The sequence below is a fragment of the Lagenorhynchus albirostris genome, chromosome 4, assembly GCF_949774975.1.
Source record: "Lagenorhynchus albirostris chromosome 4, mLagAlb1.1, whole genome shotgun sequence".
Taxonomy (NCBI): Eukaryota; Metazoa; Chordata; class Mammalia; order Artiodactyla; family Delphinidae; genus Lagenorhynchus; species Lagenorhynchus albirostris.
Window position 1 is genome coordinate 48,677,002 of NC_083098.1, and position 22,013 is coordinate 48,699,014.

Sequence of the window (22,013 nt, forward strand, 5' to 3'; positions counted from 1 at the left end):
CCTTAGCTCTGCCACTAACTGGTTTTTTCATCCTTGGCACGTCATTTATGTTTGCGCTGATTTAAAAGCTTCCTCTGTAAAATTAGGTAAAATGTAAAGCAATTGTAATTTTGACTGCTTATAGAGACAAGGAGCACCAGCCTTGAGGAGTATGAGGACGAATCCTGGAGGAAGTTATATACAAACTAAGATCATTCTTCATATTTTAGTTCCTTTAACTGTTAGGTCAGATGAAGGGTAAGGAGGCAGGACAAGAGAAACTGGCCCAAGTAGAGGGATGAGTATGACTAAAAGTTTTAAGCCAAGAAATGGAATATTATCTTCAGAAAGACTATGAGTAATTTGATATGACCTTTTGGAGCATAAATAAGTGAAAGGCATTTACTTCTTTGGTCCTTTTCATCACCCTCTAAAGTAGATATAAATGTTGACATTTTATGGAAGAAGAAACTGAAATTTAGAACAGTTTCTTGCCTAAAATCACATAATTTGTAAATGGTAGAACTAGTAGGGTCTGTCTGCTCCAAATCCTGTTTTAACTGTTAATTTTTACCACTTCTCCACATTAACAGATTAAGATGGATGGAGTTAGGGGAGCAGTAACGAAGGCATACTTTTCTCAATAATCCAGCATTACATTTTGAAAGACGCTTTGAACCTAAAGAAAAAAAATCATAGTGAAAAAAATGTGTGAATCACGAGGTAGATAGGGTTTGAACCACAAACATTAGGTAACAAAAAAATTCTTTTAGTATTTGTCAAATGAATACATGAATCACTAACCCTGGATTCTCCTTAGTAGTTCACCAAACCCTGTAGAAACCATCTCACCTTTAGGTATAATGAACACAAGCCAAATTTGGTGACCTTGATTCTTCACTGCAAATGTGCAGAAAAAAAACCCCAGCAATTTGATACTCTTCTACAACTAATTTATCCAGAGCAATTCCATTTTAGAAAATCATGTAGTTCCAGAGACCCACCACAGATTCGACTTTCCTTGAGTCTTCCTTCCAGAGCACTTGCGACATAGTAGGTCATGCTTACTTATTCTAAGATCTTTTCTTTGTGTTCCAGATCTTGCAGGTTCACTACGAGGTAGTTGGGTGTGAATGTTACTCTTCTATCTTGCTTAGAATCTGTTGGGCTCCCTGAATATGGTGGTTTCATCTGTCCTAGAAAATCTCAGTCATTATCCTTTCAAATATTACTTTTTCCCCATTCTCACTCATCTCACAGTCTGGAATCCCTTTCAGAAATAAGTTAGATATTCTCATACTGTGCTTGAAGTCTCTTAACCTCCTTTTTGTATATTCTATATTTTTATCTCTCTGTTGTGTCCTAGATGCATATAAAATAATTGTCTCTCTAGCTGAAGCTAATCTACTGTTTAAGCTATCCAATGAGATTTTACTGTATGTAATCATATTTTTATTTCTAGAAGTTCCTTTCTTTTAAATCTGCTATTCCTTTCCCTATTATCTATTTGTCCCTGTCTGCCCTCCCCACCCCTGAATCTGCTTGGTTTCCTAATATTTTATTATTTTCTTATGTTCCAATGCCTTCTTTCATGTCTAATGATTTGAAACATACTTATTCATTATGGTCTCACTTGTTGATTTTAACACTTTCAATTTTAGGGATGTTCTATATAGTGGGTCTTAACTCGTGTTTAGTGTGGATGGTTCCTCCAGAGTTTTATAAATTTGGACTTTAGACTCACCTGCAGCATGGCTTTACCTTTGAGACTCCTTTGGGGTCCATGTTGAAGGTATATCTTACTAGGGCCGTTTGACTTTCATTTCTGCCAGATATTGATCAGGGCCTCCTTCTATGCTACCTGGGAGTTCCCAGCCCATACAAGTGCTATAATGGAATCCCAAACCTACCTGAGGGCACACTGTTGGTAGATAATTTTCAGGGACGAAAAAAAAACAATTTTCCCACCCATTGTCCATGTTGAGGCAGACATGCTTCCTTATCACAAACCTGTGTTTTTTAAGTAGGTTTAGTTCCATTGAAGGTTCTGATTTTATACAAGGATCTTTGTCACAACTCTCTTTCTTACAAGGATCCACAATCATGTCATCAGTCTTCATGTGAGATTAAGATGTCAGCAACTAGGTTATTGATACAGCAACCCCCTTTAAGCCTCTCTCTGCACAATCCACAGTATTTACCTAGGAAATTTCCTTTCCTGGTTTCTGCTTCCTTTTTGAGAGGGCTGGGGGAAGATCCTTGGGGTTTACTCTCTAATCAATTAAGCTATTCATTTGAAAGGATGTTTCAACTCTTATTCAGTATTTCCAAGTGATCTGTAGAATAAGGGTTTTTAGGCGATTCTGTCAAACAAACAAAAAAGTTCTGGAAGCTGAAGTACCACACTCAGTTTTGAGAAGAGTGCTCTCTGAGTTGTAGAGAAGCCCCACTGAGTTGTCTGCCAGCTACTCTGGAAATTACCTGTGTCATCCTGGTTGCCTCCTGGCAGCCATGTCTCTGTGGTGTGTTCTTACACTCCTGTCCACAGGAGGCTAGACTAATGAGTGGGTGCGAGTCTCAAACTGTGCCGACTAGATCCTTTTCTCTTGAACTTTGGAATTTTATATTCCAAACCACTCTTAGTCTTGTACTCGTGGTCCTGAAATAGTTCTTTCACCAAGCTCAATCTCAGAGCTAGTCATTAGTACATAGCTTAATCATATGATAAGTATTTTTGCCATGATCTGCAGCAGTAAAACTCGCCTATTCTTTGGACAGTTTAGAGACTTGATCTGTATAATTGTGGATAAGACAATGTGAATAGGTACCATGAAACTGGCTTTATTAAATACTAACTGGGAAGTGATTTTACAATTTTAATAATAAGGATAATGCTTTATGATTGCTCATGCTTACTTTCAAAGCAACTTTAATTTTAGAATTTCCTCTCAACTATTTTGCCAGTGATAGAGATACTTTGTTTTGTTTTTGCTGTGTTTTCACACTTACAAGAGAGTAGAGAAGTTCAGACACTTGCTCAGAATCATAGAGCCCAGAATCACCGCGGGACTTTTTGCCTAGGACTCTTTCAATATGTGCATATTACCTCTCTAAAGAGCAATAGTTTCTCCTGAGGAAGTGTGTTTTTTTCTTTCTGTCTGTCTGTCTTTGTTTTCCCCTCTCACACATGCAGACACACACATCCAGTGATATAATCCTTTGGAGGTAACCGCCCAATTCATAAAAACTCTCGCTTCTCTGGGAACTGTTTCTTCATTCCACAGTGGTGGGTCCCAGGTGGCCTTATATGCACCATGTAACCACGGTCCCTTGGCCATAGTTTGTTGGACCTGAATCAATATGGCCAATATGGTCTTCCCTCTCAGGAACTGGAAATTGAATCTTAGGGAAAGCAAGTTGCTTTTTGTGGATGACTTGCGATTGAGGACAGAATAGCAGAGAGGAAGAATGAGAAAGAGAGAAACTTCAGGCAGGAAGACAGAGGCAGAGACACAGCAGATGAGAGACTTCCCTGGTGGTCCAGTGGTTAAAACTCTGCCCTTCCAATGCAGGGGGTGCAGGTTCGATCCATGGCTGGGGAGCTAAGATGCCACATGCCTCATGGTGCAGCCAAAAAAAAAGAAGACACAACAGATGACAAAAGAAAGTTCTGAGATTCCAGTTCAGATAAAGAGTCCCTTTCTGCTATGGACTAAATGTTTGTGTCCCTCAAAAATTCGTATGTTGAAATCCTAATTCCAATATGATGCTACTTGGAGGAGGGGGTTTTGAGACGTAATTAGGTCATAAGAGTGGAGACTTTATGAATGAAATTAGTGCCCTTATAAGAAAAGGCCAGAGAGCTAGTTCTCTCTTTCTCCACCATGTGAAGACACAGGAAGAAGATGGTCATCTGTAAGCCAGGAAGAGGGTCTTCACCAAGAACCTGACCATATTAGCACCCTGACCTTGAACTGTGGGAAATAAATGTTGTTTAAGCCACCCAGTCCATGGTAATTTGTTATAGCAGCCCCAGCTGACTAAGACACTTTCTGAAGCAGCATTCCTGTTCATTGGCTCCATGAGAACATCACTCATCGGTTGACACATTTTTTTTCTTTCTGAGGCAGCATCCTTGCGATCTTCCCTGGATTTTGATGGTCTTAAATTCCCTCCCTCTTCTCATCCCAGAGGACAACTTTACTGTTTCCTAGGATGGATCAGTTCTACTCTTGGTTGATGTAATTAGGCTGATGATCTATTAGGTTTGCTTTATTTAAAAATAAATTAAAATTATTAAAAATAAATCATTAAATTAAATTATCAAATTAAATATTAATTTAAAATTAATATTAATTTAATTTATTAATTAAAATTTAATAAAATCATTAAATTAATTATTAAATTAAAATAATAATTTTAAAATTAAAATTATTAAAAATAAATTATTAAAACTTAACCCACGTACTGCCAAAAAAAAAAGAAAAACCACAAAAAACCCCACAGAATTTAGCTTTTCTATTGGAAGTGGCCACCATTATAAGTTTTTCAATTATAAGTGGTCTTACCCACTGCTATGACTTAAGAATTTTTTTTAAAACCTAGTTTGGGTGTTTTATTCAGAAGTTAATCCAAATACACTCTCATTATCACCTGCATGTCTTTTTTTTTTTGTGGTACGCGGGCCTCTCACTGCTGCGGCCTTTCCCGTTGTGGAGCACAGGCTCCGGACGCGCAGGCTCAGCGGCCATGGCTCACGGGCCCAGCCGCACTGCGGCATGTGGGATCCTCCCGGACCGGGGCACGAACCCGCGTCCCCTGCATCAGCAGGCGGACTCCCAACCAATGCCCCACCAGTGAAGCCCACCTGCATGTCTTTATCCCATATCATCTGCCTGTATCTTCTCCATCCACCAATTTGAAAATTCTATTTGGAGTTTAGTTTCTAGAAATGTGCCAAAAATAGCTTTTTTCAAAGTGGGAGAATTTTTTTTTTCTTAAAATTTCTTTCATCAAATGGGTCTATTGCTTGCCTGGTTGGTTTCTGTAAGAGAGCTTCTAGTAATTTTAAATCACTTTTATATTTAATGGAGATATTTATAAATAGGTCAACTTGGATATCATGTTAAATAGGTTTGAACCAATTGTTCTCAAACTCGGGAGTGCATCAGAATTACCTGGAAGGCTTGTTAAAACACAGACTCTTGGGCCCATCCCCAGAGTTTCTGAAATGAGGCCTGTGAATTAGGATTTCTAACAAGTTGCCGGGTGATGATAATTCTGCTGGTCTTGGGACTACACTGTTGGATTTTCTGGTATAGACTTATTCTAGTCTTACTGTAATTTTATTCTGATCTGTGGCAGAGTCTGCATATATTTCTAAATATAACCTTAATTAAAAGATAATTATACCTGTCCATAATCTTTTTGATAATAGTCATCACCAACTCAGCCTCAGGACCTAAACAAATTAATTTTCCATCTTTCAATGTGACTCTGAAAAGAAAAGTGTTTTGGTTAAATAATAACTATTTAATTTTATAACACTTTAAATGTATTCATTACAATTTCTGTAACATGAAATTCATATGCTTAAAACGAACACACAGATTTCTCAAACTAAATTAATCTATTATTATTTAGAATATGACTTTTAGTCATATCAGTGTACATAACAAACTTTTTAAAAAATCAACTAGAAGATAAATTGCTTAGAGTATTTTGAGATATCAGCTGATAATCAGTGAAAATGTATTGGACTTAGATGTACAAGGTATAGTGCCAGACTCTGGAAAATCTGCATATGGAGGGTATATTCCAGGCTGCCAGTTATCAACCACTTACTATGTACTCTTTATCATTATACCTCTGCTAATTTGGTTAGCTTTTAGGACCTCATTAAAGCCTCATTTATTATCAGGAGAGAGACGGAAAGCATCAATTAGTTATTTAAATTAATTCTGTAGTTTTCAACTGCATTTCACAGGACAGCAAAGCTTTACCCCTTTGAGGTTCATTGCATGAGGACCAGATCATAATAAAAATTATAATGATAATAACATAATAATAATTCCTTAGTAAATTGCCAATACAAGGATAGACAGAAAACATCACACGTAACAGTGAAAACTTGAAAGTATTCCCAAGACAAGGGTGCCTGCTATCACCACAGCCATCTCAGCAAAACTAGAAAGAGTCATAAGGTCTCCAAAGGCGAAAACTAAACTGCCATTATTCCCAAATGATGTAACTACATGAGTAAAGGGTTGATGGTTACAAAATCAATACAAAATTTTATGTCTAAATGCTAATAACAACTAAAATGTGAAATTTTATAAGGCTATCCTTTACAATAGGATCAAAAAGAAGTAGCATTGTGGATCAGTGAGAAAATGATGATATTTCAATAGGTAGTGCTGACACACTTGATGAACCATATAGAAAAATAAAATAAAATTGGATAATTCCCTCACATCATATGCAAAAATCAATTCCAGGTGGATTAAAGTCTTAAATACAAAGGAAAAAACGGTAAAAAATTTTAGAAGACAATACAGAAGAATATTTTAGGAACTCTGTGAAGTTTTTTTGAAATAAGACACTAAAAGTGCTATCCAGAAGAGAGAATACTGTTAATCTCAAGTACATTAAAAATACAAATTTATATTAATTGAAAAGACACCACAGAAAGAATGAAAATATGAACCACAGACTGGAAAATGAGCTTTGCTATCCATAAATATGATGAGGGTTTAATATCCAGAATGTGTAAAGAACACCTGTAAGGCAATAGGGAAAATTTAGTTTTCACATAGGAAAAGCAAAGAGAATTAATAGGAATTCACAAAAGAGGGAACCAAAATTCTCATAAATATATGAAAAAAATTCATCCTCATTAATAATAGAAAAATGGAAATTAAAAGAACAATTAAAAGTACCATTATATACCCTGCAGGTTAACAATACCAGGTGTTGGCCAGTATATGAAGCAACAGATGATTTCATGTAGGAAGGAATGTCAGCTGGTACAATTACTTTGTAATGCAGTGTGGCATTTACCTAGTAAGGTTGAAGATGTGCAAACCCTAAACCCAGCAGGTAATTCCTAGGGAAACTCTCATATACCTGACGCAGGAGACATACAAAAAATGTTGATAATGTAAAAAATCTGTGCACCAATGGTGGATTAGGTAAATAAATTGTATTTATTGATTTAGTATTCCTATAATAAAATACTAAGTATCACTTAAATTGAATGAACTACAGCTAAACACATCAAAATTCGTGTACTGCAGAATAAAATGTTGAATAATAGAAGCAAGTCACAGAAGAATACATTTAGCAAGATTCCATTGACCTGGAGTTCAAAAGCAGGCTGTCTTAGTCCATTCCAGTTACTATGGCATAAATACCATAGGCTGGGTGGCTTAAACAGCAAAGACATACTTTGCACAGTTCTGGAGACTGGGAAATCCAGGATCAAAGTGTTGGCACATTTGGTGTCTGGTGAGGACTCGCTTTCTGGTTTATACGGCCATTTTCTTGCTGTGTCCTCACATGGTAGAAGTGTGAGAGAGCTCTCTGGGGTCTCTTTTATAAGGGCACAAATTCCATTGATGAGGGCTCTACTTAATCAGCTCCCAAAGGCCCCAACACAATGGGGATTAGGATTTCAACATATAAATTTAGCAGGGAGGAACACATTTAGTCCGTAACACAGGCAAAATAAGTAATAATTATTTTAAACTTCATAGGTGATAAAACTTCTTTTAAAAATCAAGAAACAACACAGTTCAAAATAGTACTTACTTCTTGGAGGGGGGTGAATATATGATTTGGGAGGTGTATTAGTTTGTCAGGGTAGTCATAACAATATACCATAGACTGGGTGGCTTAAACAACAGAAATTTATTGTCTTATGATTATGGAGGCTGGAAGTTTAAGATCAAATGTTGGCAGACCTGGTTTCTTCTGAGGCCTCTTGCCTTGGCTCACAGATGGCCTCCTTCTCACTTTGTCCTCACAGGACATTTTCTCTGTGCTTGCACATTCTTGGTGTCTCTTCCTCTTCTTAGAAGGACACCAGTCATATTGGATTAGGGCCAACATTATGACCTCATTCAACCGTAACTATTTTTTTAAAGGTCTTACCTCCAAACAGTCACATTTCTAAGGTATTAAAAGTTAGGACTTCGGGCTTCCCTGGTGGCGCAGTGGTTGGGGGTCCGCCTGCCGATGCAGGGCACACGCGTTCGTGCCCCGGTCCGGGAAGATCGCACATGCCGCGGAGCGGCTGGGCCCATGAGGCATGGCCGCTGAGCCTGCGCGTCCGGAGCCTGTGCCCCGCAACGGGAGAGGCCACAACAGTGAGAGGCCCACATACTGCAAAAAAAAAAAAAAAAAGTTAGGACTTCAACATATGAATTTAGGGAGAACAATTCAGCCCATAATAGAAATTTTACACGTGGGAGGCCCTGATATACTGATTATATTCTAGATTTTTGCCTGGGCAGAAGGAAGTGGGTTTTTATTCTATTACTGATCTTTGAACTGTTTGTATATGTATTCATACACTCTTTTGTATGTGTGCTAGGTGGAATCCTAAGAAGGCTCACCAAGTTTCCCTCCCTAATCCCCAGGAGTGTGAACGTGATGAGATATTACACTCTTGGTTATGTCACATTACATGGCAAAAGGGATTGATTTTGCAGATCTAATTAAGGTTACTACTCAGTTAACTAAATTAAACCAAAGAGTAATTATCCAGGTGGGCCTAGAGTAACTGTGTGGTTCCTAAAAGTTCTCTGCTGGCAGCAGAAGGGGAAATCAGAGAGATTTAAAGCATGAGATCCGTTCGATGCAAGGTATATATAAAAGCAACCTCTAGGAACCGAGAGTAACCCTGAGCCAACAACGAGTAAGAATAGGATACCTCAATCTTACAATGGCAAAGAACTGAATTTAGCCAACAACATAAATACTCTTGAGAATGGATTCATCTCCAGAGCCTCCGATGAAACTTCAGCCCAGCTGACACCTGGACTTTTGTCTTTGAAACCCTAAGAAATTCTCACTATAATAATAATAATAATGATAATAATTGTGATGTGATACAGGTGTTAACTAATACCATGGTGGTAATCATATTGCAAAATATAAATGTATCAAACAAACATGTTGTACACCTGAAACTTATACAATGTTATATGTATATCTCAATTTAAAAAAGAAAAGCAGATGATCTAGTCAAGCCACCTGGACTGCTGACCTATAGAACTGTGAGATAATAAATAGGTTTATTTGAAGCCACTAAATTACAGAAATGTGTTACTTAGCAATGAACAGCTAAAACAGTACATATAATATAGTTCACAACAAGCTGTTTCAATAAAATGCAGAAGGGTTCTCCACAGCCTCTAAGCTCTGTATTTGTAGGCTGTTGCTTCAGAAAGTTGTCAAGTCAGCCTCTAGTGCCACTGGGCCATATTGAACTTATTTTGTATCCAAGTATGTAACAGAGAGATTTCCAGACAATCAAGAATTATCCATGATTCCTTACTGAGGACCATATATCTTTGTTTACTGTATGTGTTCATCGAATTCAAGGTTTAATCAGAACAATTCATTTCCTAACCGTGTTCCCATTTGAGAACATTTTCGTTTTTGGAAAGAGTGAAGTATGTTTTCAGAAATGAGAGCATAAACACTGGGCAATTGTCTTCCCATACTCTGCAGGGATAATGCTCAGCAGTTCCTGTATTCTCAGTCTAGCACATTTTGTAAGAAAATGGCAGCTTTGAAAAGCTCAGTACTGCAAAAGACCTGAATAGACATTTTTCCAAAGAAAAAATATAAATGATCAATAGGTACGTGAAAATATGCTCAACATTACTAGTCATTAGGGAAATGCAAATCAAAACTGCAGTGAGGGCTCCCCTGGTGGCGCAGTGGTTGAGAGTCCGCCTGCCGATGCAGGGGACACGGGTTCGTGCCCCGGTCTGGGAGGAACCTACATGCCGCGGAGCGGCTGGGCCGGTGAGCCATGGCCGCTGAGCCTGCGCGTCTGGAGCCTGTGCTCTGCAACTGGAGAGGCCACAGTGGTGAGAGGTCCGCGTACCGCAAAAAAAAAAAACAACTGCAATGAGATATCACCTCACACCTATTAGAATGGCCATAATGAAAAAGATAAGAGCTAACAAATGTTAGTGAGCATGTGGAGAAAAGGGAACTCTTGTGCACTTCTTGTGGGATTGTAAATTGGTGTGGCCACTATGGAAAACAGTATATGAAGGACGCTCAGAAAATTAAAAATACAGCCACTATATGATCGAGCAATTTCTCTTCCGGGATTATATGGAAAGGAAATGAAAACACTAACTCAGAAGGAAGTTTCATGTTCACGGAAGCATTATTTACAATAGCCAAGACATGGAGGATGCTAACTAAACTTATTCAGTAATTATTTCACAAAATATGTAATTCAAACCATTATGCAGTACACCTTAAACTTATACAGTGATGTATGCCAATTATATTTCAATAAAACTGGGGGGAAAGTTAAAAATAAAAAGACAGTACTAGAGGCTTCCATTCTCCCCCCACATCTTCACTACTTACATGATTTCTTTCCTATTGCACTAAGCACCTTCAGGTATCACCTGGACTTTTGCAATGAATTTGGGAGAAATAAAGTCAGATTGTGTCTGAATACACTGGCACCACAGCTCTTGGCTCTCACAGGGATCAGCTGTGTGAGAAAAGAAGAGCGAAACACTAGGAACAAAGACAGCCATGAGGCTTTATTCTTTACTTGAAATATGAAATCAATGCAGCAGGACGCTCAATTCACCAAATACTGTCAGAAATATTCAGGGAGACAATCACACAAGTCTAATCGTCTGCTATTATTATGATCAATGAACCTTACTGAGCATCTACTATGTTTGACCAACAATTTATTGCTTAAAAGTATGTATGGTCAATAAGGTAACTTGTTTAATGGTAAAATCAATTTGATTGCCTTCTATAAAACGTTTTAAACACCAAGTTTTTATGTGAATTCTATCAGTTGAAGGTAGCAATTTCTATCTGCCTAAATTTCTAAACTCCCTAAATGTATTTTCACTAATGTTGTTGCTGTCATCTCTAATAAGAGATAAGGACCTTATGGTCAGATATTTCTAGGAAGTTCAACAGATTTTTACAATTTAATTCAACAAGAAATTCTTTGATATTCCATAATCTAAATCTATGTTCTGCTTGGGTTTTAAGTTTATCGTTTCTACATTTTGCATTAATACCAGATTCAATCTCATTAGATCTGGAAACTTTTATGAATTTTTCCAGTGCCTAGGAGGGAAACATAAAAGCCATAGCTGCCTTACCAGAGATGGCCAGGACAAGAAGAGCCAGCAGGAGGAGTATTTGTGAGCTCTCAGTAGCCATGTCTGTGCTTGATCTTGATCCTTGTCTGAACGGTGGAATCAATACTGCAACCCTCTTTTATGTGCTCTCTGTAACCCTGGGTAATTTTTGTTGTTCTTGCACACTCTTTTTCCACTGAAAAATAAAAGGAGCAGCTTATCAAGTGGCATGTTTGTCACTTACAAGCTAATAAGGAAGCTGGGTTTGTTTTTCAAGCTTTGTTTTAATTGGGGGGTTTGGGGCATGATGAGATGAACTCCTTGAACAGAGAGGTTAACCCATTATTCCCTGAGGGTGAAACTGTATAATTGTGAAGGGTTCAGTGCCAGTTGCAGGTAGTAACTTACAGAATGGAATAAAAAAAAAATGTATATGCATCTTTTCAAAGGTCATGTTTGTACAATGTAGGAAATGAAGATGCTTTTCCTCAGCAAGTACTTGCTTTTGGCTTTTGTGCCTATTTGCACAATACCACTCAAGGTTATAATAGAATCTTCCAAGCTCTAACTACCCTTACAATATAGGTAACCTATAAAGATACTGAATGAAGTTCAGATTACAACAACTGTTGTCCTGTCAAGAACAGTAAACTACAGTTTACTACTGGTTTGAAGGTAGCAGCTTCAATTTGCTTGAAGCTGAATTAACTAAAAGTGGATTATGAGCTTTTTTCCCTTAAGCAGTTTTAAAAATGACCTTAATTATCCTATACTGACCACATTTTTTTTTTTGACATTAACAAACCAAACACCAAAGCATTTGTTTCAATTTCCTGGGGCTGCCATAACAAAATAACAGACTGGGTGGCTTAAACAACAGAAATTTTTTGTCTCACAGTTCTGGAGTCTAGAAGTCCAAAATCAAGGTGTTGGCAAGGTGGTTCTATCTTAGATCTATGAGGGCAGGAGCTGTTCCAGGTGTGTCTTTCCTTGGCTTGTAGATGGTCATCTTCATCTTCACATGCTGTTGTCCCTGTGCACACGTCCAACTCCAAATTTCCCCTTTTTGTGAGGACACCAGTCATATTGGATAAACCACCCCAATGACCTGACTTTATTTTGATTACCTCTGTAAAGACACTATCCCTAAATGAGGTACTGGGGGTTAGAATTTTAACCTATGAATTTGGGGGGTGGGAGTCGGGGGGACACAGTTCAACCCATAACAACATTTAACTGAAGAATCAGTGATTACTCAGGGCAGATATATTCTGAGGTAAACTTATTCTAAATAATGTCTTCTCTTTTTGCCAAGTCTCACTGAACATCCATTACATGCCAGGGCCTTTGCTGGACTCTAAGTATTTAAAGAATAAAAATTGAGTTTCTGCTCTTGAGAAGTTCATAGTCTGTGTGGAGAGGCAGACATGTAAGCAGGTTAAACTAGATGGTGATCTGTGTTATAATATAAGCACCCTGGAGACAGAGGAGGGAGGACCTCCCCTGCAGAGCCAGGAAAGACTTTACAGGGGAGGCAACGCTGGAGTTGTTAAAGATGAAAGAAGCTCATATTAACAAAAGGCTGACAAACATGTAAGAGAGAGAAATGCACAAAGAGACATAGCTTTGTGAAGGGCTGCTATGGTCTGAATGTTTGTATCTTCCCCAAAATTCACATGTTGGAATCCTAACCCTAATGTGATGGTGTTAGGAGGTGGGAGTCTTTGGGAGGTGATTAGGTTATAAGTGTGGGGCCCTCATGAATGGGATTAGTGCCCTCATAAAAGAGACCCCATACGGTTGTCTCATCCCTTCTGTCATGTGAGGATACAACCCAGAAGAGGGACTTCACCCAACCATGCTGGCTACCTGACCTTGGACTTCCAGGCTCAAGAACTGTGTGAAATAACTATCTTTTGCTCATAAGCCACCCAGTCTGTGATATTTTGTTGGAGCAGCCCAGATGGACTAAGACAACAGTATTGGCATATTAAGAAAGTGGGAAAAAATTATTTAAATCTTAAAATGAGATAAGTAACAATAACTTGACAGCATTCAATTGACCCATCAGATCTTGGCCTTTATACAAACAAAAATGCTGAAAATAAGTTAGAAACACTATTCAGACACAACCTTAATTCTTTGAGTCTCATTTTTCTTCTGTACCAAGTAGAGATCACGAAATACTATGTTATCAACATGTTTAGATATTATGATGATAATAAGGAAGGATACAAAGATAAAATAACCAAATATTGAAAGACTCAAAATAATTCAGTTTTCCAAAACTTAAAAAATAGGCTCAGGACATATGATAGTTATTAACGAGTTTGCTAAAGAAAATAGAGCTCTGGAAATCGACATTGAACTTCTGTTGGGTCTCTTTGATCAACAGTAAGTCACATACGGTTAGGGAAAGGATACCCAGAGATGTTTAGGCTGAGCAATTCTCAGACCTTTTATGGGGTGGGGAGATACTTGAGGTCTGACTTGTTAGAGTGGAGAGATCTTGTGAGCACTCAGGGCATTCAGTAGAGACAAAGAAGAGGCATGACTTAGCAGTACAGTGAAGTGAACCCTAAGCAAAGAACTCTCTCTAGACCACACTGATAAAGCTTAAAAACAAGCCTCAAAAAGATCAAGCTGATACTCCAATAACTTAACTGCTTGCCAGAACAGAGGCTAAGACTCTGAAAGAAAAAACAAAATCTTGATGGTCCACAATAGAATATTCAGTTTTCCTTCACCCAATCAAAAATTACTACACATGCTGAGAAGTAGAAAATCATAACCCATAGCCAGGAGGAAAATTCAGGCAATAGAAATAGACTCAGAAATGACAGAATTATAGAATTAATAGACAAGGATTTTAAAATAGCTATTGTAGATATGCTGAAGCATTTAAAAGAAAATATGAACATAATGAAGAGAGAAGTGGAAAGTATATATATATGTAGTGCAACTTCTAGAAATGTCCAACTAGAAAATAGAATACACATCTGCTAACTCCTGACCTTCAGTGAGAGTTGTCTCATGACAGGCCATCCCACCTGTGAGCTGAGCAAACTCCTCTGCCATTCCCGCCTCTATACCCACAAATGGAGAAAGCTCCCAGGAAAAGAAGCAGGAGAGAGGAGCTTGAGTTGAGAAGCCACTAGCATATATAGATGTTGCCCACTGCAACTTCGGAACTCATCAATAAGCACAGGGGATATGAGTGGGGCACCAACAGTGAAGACAGGATGAGCCCTTCCCCTTGTTATTTGTATGAGTAGTCAGAGAAAGGAGAAATAGCATCTGTGATTCTGGATTGCCCCCATTGTGCTATTGCAGGTCTGCCACCTCTGCCACCTCCCAGTGTTTCTCCAGTTACTTCTGGAAGTCCCAAGAGGACATCTCAATATGACTCACAAAGAAGGACTCACAATGACAAAATGGGGTAAGCCATATTTTCTCCTCTCCAGCTCTAGCTCATTTAGTAACGTTGCTCAGGAAATCTCAGTCACTGTTGCCATTGCTGTTTCCCACTGATGATCTCTCAAAGTTGTGATGTGACACATAATATTCTTTTCCTACTTATTTCATCCTATGACCACTACCTCACATGCCTTTTCACTTCCTGCCATAATATGTCCAGCGGGAACTGCCTTGTACTAGGAAAGTCTCAGGGAAATTTGGTGTGAAAACTATACTACATATCCACCTGGTCCAGGACTGAGACTGAGACAACACCCATGGAGTTGGCCTGAGGACCAAGGGCAGATTCCTGGAGCCATTGATAACATTTAAATCCCTGCACAACTTCAGAAAGGGTATTCTGTTTTACCTTTATTGTATAGAAGGGAAAATAAAGTTAGGTCAAGGAACTTGCCCAAGATCACTCAGTCCACAACTGATAGAGCTGGAATTTACTCCAAAGTAAATCTGATTCTTTGAAACGTTTGCCTTTAATCACCATGTGAACAGAAACATCAATCTCCTTTTTAAGCTGCATGTTCTTTCTGTATTGACAAGAGCTAGGTGGCCAGTATAGCAAACTCCGTGTTTGAGGGTGAGGACTGGTCTTAGGTGTGAGGTCTTAACTGAACCCTCTGAGTCCCACTTGTCAACATTTTCCCATGTCCTCTGACTTGGGGTTAGTGAGTGAATGCTAGCATTTATGGAGCGTCTAGATAGCTTACATTTATTTACTCTGTAATTCACAAAGTTTCTTCCTTCTCATCTCGATCATAATCAATACATTGGAATTATGAAGAGATTATCATTTTTAACTTTTCTAAGTGTGAAATAAAGCACACAGAGGTTATTTTTTGCTACGTAGAGCCCTTATTTACCCAGCTACTCGGAGCAAGCCTGAACTTGATCTCAAGTATTCAGGATGCCAGCCTCACCTTGTTGCCTCTGCTGAAGGCCTTTACCTAGGGCTTAGGATTTCCTGAATGAGTCCTGAATCAGAGAAAACACACACCCCACACATCTACAAACATTGTTCCTTTTCAGTTTTGGAGTGTGGTTTCTTTTAAATAAGAATCAGGACTAAATTACCTTGGGTTTTTTCCATAAAATAAATAATAAAATTAATGATACGATGTGCAAGTAGATTCAATCACATCCTTAATTATGTTACATGTAAATATTAACATAGAGTCTTTGAAAACCAAGCAACACATAAAGTGATCTTTCTTCACGTGACGTAACAACTTTGTTTCTGTCTTGGAACATGGTGTACTGCAATTATCCTGGGACAGTGTTGAAGACCAAGTTCTAGGGTGATTTCTCAGGCTAAACAATCCATCAAGTTCCCTAAAATTGCACCAGGAAGCGTGGGAACTAACACATTCAAATCTTAAAACCATTCTACTCTATTTGATAAACTGGCATAAAGGGTTGGGATAAATTTAAACTCACTTGTAGTTACTTATAAATGAAGGTTACAAAATTGAACCAAAATATCAATTAGATCTTTTTATAGATTAACTAATCAGCCACTCACTTCTACTGATGACACAAATTATTTGGGTTTTGAAGAAAAAGTCCTCTTTATCAGCATTTCACCATCAGTTTCATTAAAATGTTAACAATTCTTTGAAAAATCCTTTAGCAAAAGCAATGAAATGAGAGTTCTTGTTAAGATAGCTACAAGAATGAGAATGTTAATCAGGCTCTCTGACTTCAGACTATACTACAAAGCTACAGTAATCAAGACAATATGGTACTGGCACAAAAACAGAAAGATATCAATGGAACAGGATAGAAAGCCCAGAGATAAACCCACGCACATATGGTCACCTTATCTTTGACAAAGGATGCAAGAATATACAATGGAGAAAAGACAGCCTCTTCAATAAGTGATGCTGGGAAAACTGGACAGTTACATGTAAAAGAAGGAAATTAGAACACTCCTTAACACCATACACAAAAATAAACTCAAAATGGATCACAGACCTAAATGGAAGGCCAGACACTATAAAACTCTTAGAGGAAAACATAGGCAGAACACTCTTTGACATAAATCCCAGCAAGATCCTTTTTGAGCCACCTCCTAGAGAAATGGAAATAAAAATAAACAAATGGGACCTAATGAAACTTAAAAGCTTTTGCACAGCAAAGGAAACCATAAACAAGATGAAAAGACAACCCTCAGAATGGGAGAAAATATTTGCAAATGAAGCAACTGACAGGATTAATCTCCAAAATATACAAGCAGCTCATGCAGCTCAACATCAAAAAAACAAACAACCCAATCCAAAAATGGGCAGAAGACCTAAATAGACATTTCTCCAAAGAAGATATACAGACAGCCAACAAACACATGAAAGAATGCTCAGCATCACTAGAGAAATGCAAATCAAAACTACAACGAGGTATCACCTCACACCAGCCAGAATGGCCATGATCAAAAAATCTACAGACAATAAATGCTGGAGAGGGTGTGGAGAAAAGGGAACCCTCTTGCACTGTTGGTGGGAATGTAAATTGATACAGCCACTATGGAGAACAGTATGGAAGTTCCTTAAAAAACTAAAAATAGAACTACCATACGACCCAGCAATCCCACTACTGGGCATATACCCTGAGAAAACCATAATTCAAAAAGAGTCATGTACCACAATGTTCATTGCAGCTCTATTTACAATAGCCAGGACATGGAAGCAACCTAAGTGTCCATCGACAGATAAATGGATAAAGAAGATGTGGCACATATATACAATGGAATATTACTCAGCTATAAAAAGAAATGAAATTGAGTTATTTGTAGTGAGGTGGATGGACCTAGAGACTGTCATACAGAGTGAAGTGAGTCAGAAAGAGAAAAACAAATACTGTATGCTGACATATATATGGCATCTAAAAAAAAAAATGGTTCTGAAGAACCTAGGGGCAGGACAGGAATAGAGACGCAGACGTAGAAAATGGGCTTGAGGACACGGGGAGGGGGAAGGGTAAGCTGGGATGAAGTGAGAGCATGGCATGGACATATATACACTACCGAATGTAAAATAGATAGCTAGTGGGAAGCAGCCACATCTCACAGGGAGATCAGCTGGGTGCTTTGTGACCACCTAGAGGGGTGGGATAGGGAGGGTGGGAGGGAGACGCAAGAGGGCAGGGATATGGGGATATATGTATACGTATAGCTGATTCACTTTGTTATACAGCAGAAACTAACACAACAATGTAAAGCAATTATACTCCAATAAAGATGTTAAAAAAAATTAAAAAGCAAAAAACAAAGAATGAAAGAATTTTTTAAAGAGGTAGACTTGAGTAACAAGGTAGCAAGGAGCTCTGTATAAAAAACAGCAATATATTACCATAGTGACTCTCACAGGAGGGGGAGGGGCCGGTGCACAGTTTGGAAAAGTACATTCTTGAGTAGGTGAGAGCCAAGGGGAGTGACAGCTACCACCAGATGAAACTAAGTGTAACTTATAGTTTGATTTATCTGTGTAGCAAATGAATGCCCAGGAGGAGAAAAGGAGTTGGGAAACACTGATGTAAATCATCAGATTATCTAGTAAAGACAGACTTTTTTTCCTCAAAAAAATGAAACAAAACTTGTTTAGTTTGAAATACTTTATTTTCATGTTCTTTTTAAATCAATAAATATTTAAACTTCTCTTTTGTAAGATACAGAAAAGCACTGCGTAATTAACACTAACAAGGCATTATGCCTTACAAGAGAGACATAAAATGTCCAAAAGATATTTAGAACATTGTAGTTCTTAAAGCGTCAACATGAGAAATGCTGACCACATATTGTGAAATCATTTCAATAAATAATAACTAACATTCTTTTAAACATTTACAAAAGTAAATGTACACATACATCCCCCCATGCTGACAATGACCTCACTATTTGTTTGGAGGCCCCAGTCTCTGTCACAGGGGCTGGCATGCTGTGGGCTCCTCAGAAATCTTAGTTTAATGACTGGAGAATATTTGCAACCCTTCTACTTCAAACTAGATAAGAATCAGGACTAAATTAACTGGGGTTTTTCTCATAAAATAAATAATAAAATTAATGATACGATGTGCAAGTAGAATCAATCACATCCTTAATTATGTTACATGTAAATATTAACAGAGTCTTCGAAAACCAAACAACACATAAATAAATAAATAAGTGGGAGAACCCTCCTAAGAGATGTTCAAACATATTAAGCCCGATCCAGGTGGCCTCAGGAGCTGGCGATTCCTCTTTTTTCTCTTTGATCCCTGTAAGGGCAGGGCCTACTTCAGGAACAGCCATCGAGGAGCTTCCTCCTTCCCTCCAGGTCAGTTGGATCTGTCCCTGTAAGGAGAAAAGGTCTTCCTTACTAGCTGCTCCAGAAAGCCGACTGCACAGCACTCTTCTCCTGTCCTGCTCCTTGGTTTCCGGAGATTTCTGAGTCCAGTCTTTCCAGCCTGGCACCAAGTGACTACTGCCTGTAACCCACTATTGTGTGTGGCAGAGGCCTCTAGGCTCTTAGAGACTCTTATTTAGGAATGAGGGTGGGGTCTGTGCTCTCCACTGTATTATTGGCTATATGGGCGACAAATGGCCAGGATTACTCTCTCTACCTGTCCCACTGGGCCTAACTTAAGCCACAGAGCAAACCGATTTGGTAGCTACTACTGTTTTCCTTGTTTTCCTAAGTCTTAGATAAACCAAATAATTGTCCTTGAGTCACATGGCTAATAGGCGCTGGAACCCAGATTTGTACCCAGTACTGTGTCACTGCAAAGTCCCAGCTCTTCACCACTAAGCTTTAGTGCCTATGTTGTAGAAAACCAGGGTTCTGCTTTTCAGGTGTGAGGTCCAGAAAGAACTGGGAGAAAAAAAATGCCTGTGTTTTTTAAACAGGTGGAAAGCTTTTCAGCGTAACTGCCCATGTTAATGAAAGCAGCTTAACCCACATTCATTTGAATGGGGAGGGTCAGGGGCCAGGATGGAAGGCACTGAAAATACCCTTCTGGCAACAGAGCAGATTAATGATCTTAATGTCAAATTTAATTGTGGAATAATGGTTTTTCAGTCCTTCGGCTAAATCCTGGGTTTCTCTGATATAATTTTCAGGAGGCAGATGCCTGACTCTAGTCACACGTGTGAATAAAAACCATAACTCACTTGTTTAGCATCTTGTTGATGATTTTTTTAACCATGGGAGCTTCAGGGTTGAGGCAAACTTCCTGACCAGCCTTGAGAGTGGCTCTGCAGAGAGAAGGGAGAATCCACGTGAGGTCGGGCTGGGGGTCGGGCTGGGGTCGTCGGGAAGGAGGGGGTGACAAGCACAGCAACAGCGGCGGCACTTACACGACTTCCGTTTGGCCGCAGTGGGGTCCCGGGGGCGTCATCTTCACGCTCTGGATGTTCTTGAGGTGAATCCCCTGCACGGTCTGCAGGCACTGGCAGCGCAGTTCGGTGACCACAGGCGCCCCTGCGGGGAGGACAGACTCGGTCAGGGGGCTGTCCCGGGATGGGCCCCCACCCGCCCCCGTCCCGCCCTGGGGGTGCCGGGAGCCGGGTCTCACCTGCTGCGCGCCGGCCGGCGGCCACCAGGACCAGGAGCAGTAGCGCGGCGCGGAGGAGCCGGGCGGCGGCGGGGGTCGCGGCGCGGGCCATGGGGTTCAGCTCGGAGGGTCGCTGCCTGCGGCGGGAAGGCGGGCTGGAGGGCTGGCGGAGCGGATTCTGTGGCTCCCCGAGCCGGGCGAAGCCCTTTTATGCCGATCGGACAGGGGCTGGCAGCCCAGGGCCAGGGAAATTCCCCGACGCACTGGCGTTCCCGGGTCCGGAAGGAGGGCTCGGCCCCGCGGGCCTCCCGCGTAATCCGCGCTCTCGGGGAGGGGGTGGGGTGTCGTCTCTGCGCCGAAATCCCCGCAGGGGGAGTGAGTCGCCAGCACCCCTGGGGTACCGCCTGCGAGGGCGGCCGTGGGCGCCTGGCCACCCCTGGTCTCCGGGCCGAGAGCGGGGAAAGCGCTGGGGGCGGATTCGCGAGACCCTCACAGGGGTGGAGAGACAGTTTTAGGGAGACTTCTGTTTCTTTAGTTATCAGATCTGGGAGAATTAAAGAGGAGTAAGCGGGTAGATTTTGCTTAGCTGTCTGTCCTCTAACTCTATATATCCTGTCTCTCTAAATTTCGATTTTGCTTATTTCATACCTGTGGAATGAATGCTGTCAAAAATACAGCCGACATCTCGGAATCCAGAGAAGAACGTTCAGCTTATTCCTCATGTTATATATTCTCAAATCACACTTAGAATATCTTGGTTATGTTTTCCATTTGGTGGGAACTGGGATCAGTTGTCAAAGGTTGAATCCGGGGTTAATTTCAGTGAAAGTTGAGGGCCATAACACGACCTAGGTTTTTGGGTCCTGCTCAAATTCCTTCTCTCAGCAATGTTGGAATTCCAAAATTCCCTGCAGACCTCCTTTTCCACGTATGGAGGGTTGAGTTGATCTAAGAATATGGAACTGGTGGCCATGCTGAAGCTGCGGGTGGGCTAGTCGGGGTCACCTCTTCTGGTTCTGTCCTTGGACAAAATAGCACATGGACACCAGGGAGTGGGTACCTGCTGCATAGCACGCTTACTCCGGATGTGCGCGGCTGAAACATGAAACGTCGAATCACACGTGAAACACCGTTCCATTCACTGAAGGGGGACCTTCAGTGTTGGTCTTCCTTTTTCTTGACACAGTGACATGCCTCTCTTTTCTGACCAGGAATTTCAGTCTCTTCACCTGATGTCTTTACTAGTTTTTCATCAGAAGTTTTAGAGCTCTAGCATTGACTCAACATTAAATCTAGAGGATTGGATTCGGACATCTTGGAGACACGGAGTATCATGGGAGTGGGAAGAGGAGAAAGAAATGGCCTCTGGCCCAGGGATGGGTGTCTAGGGCCCGGGCTCTGGGCAGCTCAGCTCAGTGAGGAAGAGCTTGGATCCCGCAGTAAGCCACCCCGCCTGCAGCGAAGCCGCTTGCATTTAGTTGCCACCTATTACCTGGACATTGTTAAATGTTTCTTTGCCTACCCCACGGTGGTTATGAGAAATGAGTCAACGTGTGTGAGAGCCGGCAGGGATTAAATGCCTTATAAAAGTTTATTAAATAAATAGAAATAGCTTTTCGCAACAGCACCTAAGCAGAAACTCTACCTGTTGTGAATCCTTCTATATCCAAGAAACCA

At 40.1% G+C, this 22,013-nt stretch overlaps 1 protein-coding gene across 1 annotated transcript; it reads right to left on the reverse strand.

Annotated features, from left to right (window-relative positions):
- Positions 1-18,431: 18,431 nt before the first annotated feature.
- On the reverse strand, positions 18,432-20,523 carry LOC132519291 (growth-regulated alpha protein-like). Its single transcript, XM_060147224.1, has 4 exons — positions 20,358-20,523; positions 20,140-20,263; positions 19,954-20,037; positions 18,432-19,137 (listed from the first exon to the last, which is right to left on the reverse strand). Exons 1-4 carry the CDS (start codon positions 20,446-20,448, stop codon positions 19,122-19,124), a joined length of 315 nt encoding a protein of 104 aa, XP_060003207.1. The 5' UTR covers positions 20,449-20,523; the 3' UTR covers positions 18,432-19,121.
- Positions 20,524-22,013: the final 1,490 nt, after the last annotated feature.

Excerpts from the sequence above, each read along its gene's own strand:
- LOC132519291 (XM_060147224.1), bottom strand. The coding sequence starts at position 20,448 with ATGGCCCGCGCCGCGACCCCCGCCGCCGCCCGGCTCCTCCGCGCCGCG. Across the intron at positions 20,264-20,357 it reads CGCCGGCCGGCGCGCAGCAG|GGGCGCCTGTGGTCACCGAA; the intron begins GTGAGACCCGGC and ends TCCTCCCCGCAG. Across the intron at positions 20,038-20,139 it reads TGCGGCCAAACGGAAGTCGT|AGCCACTCTCAAGGCTGGTC; the intron begins GTAAGTGCCGCC and ends TTCTCTCTGCAG.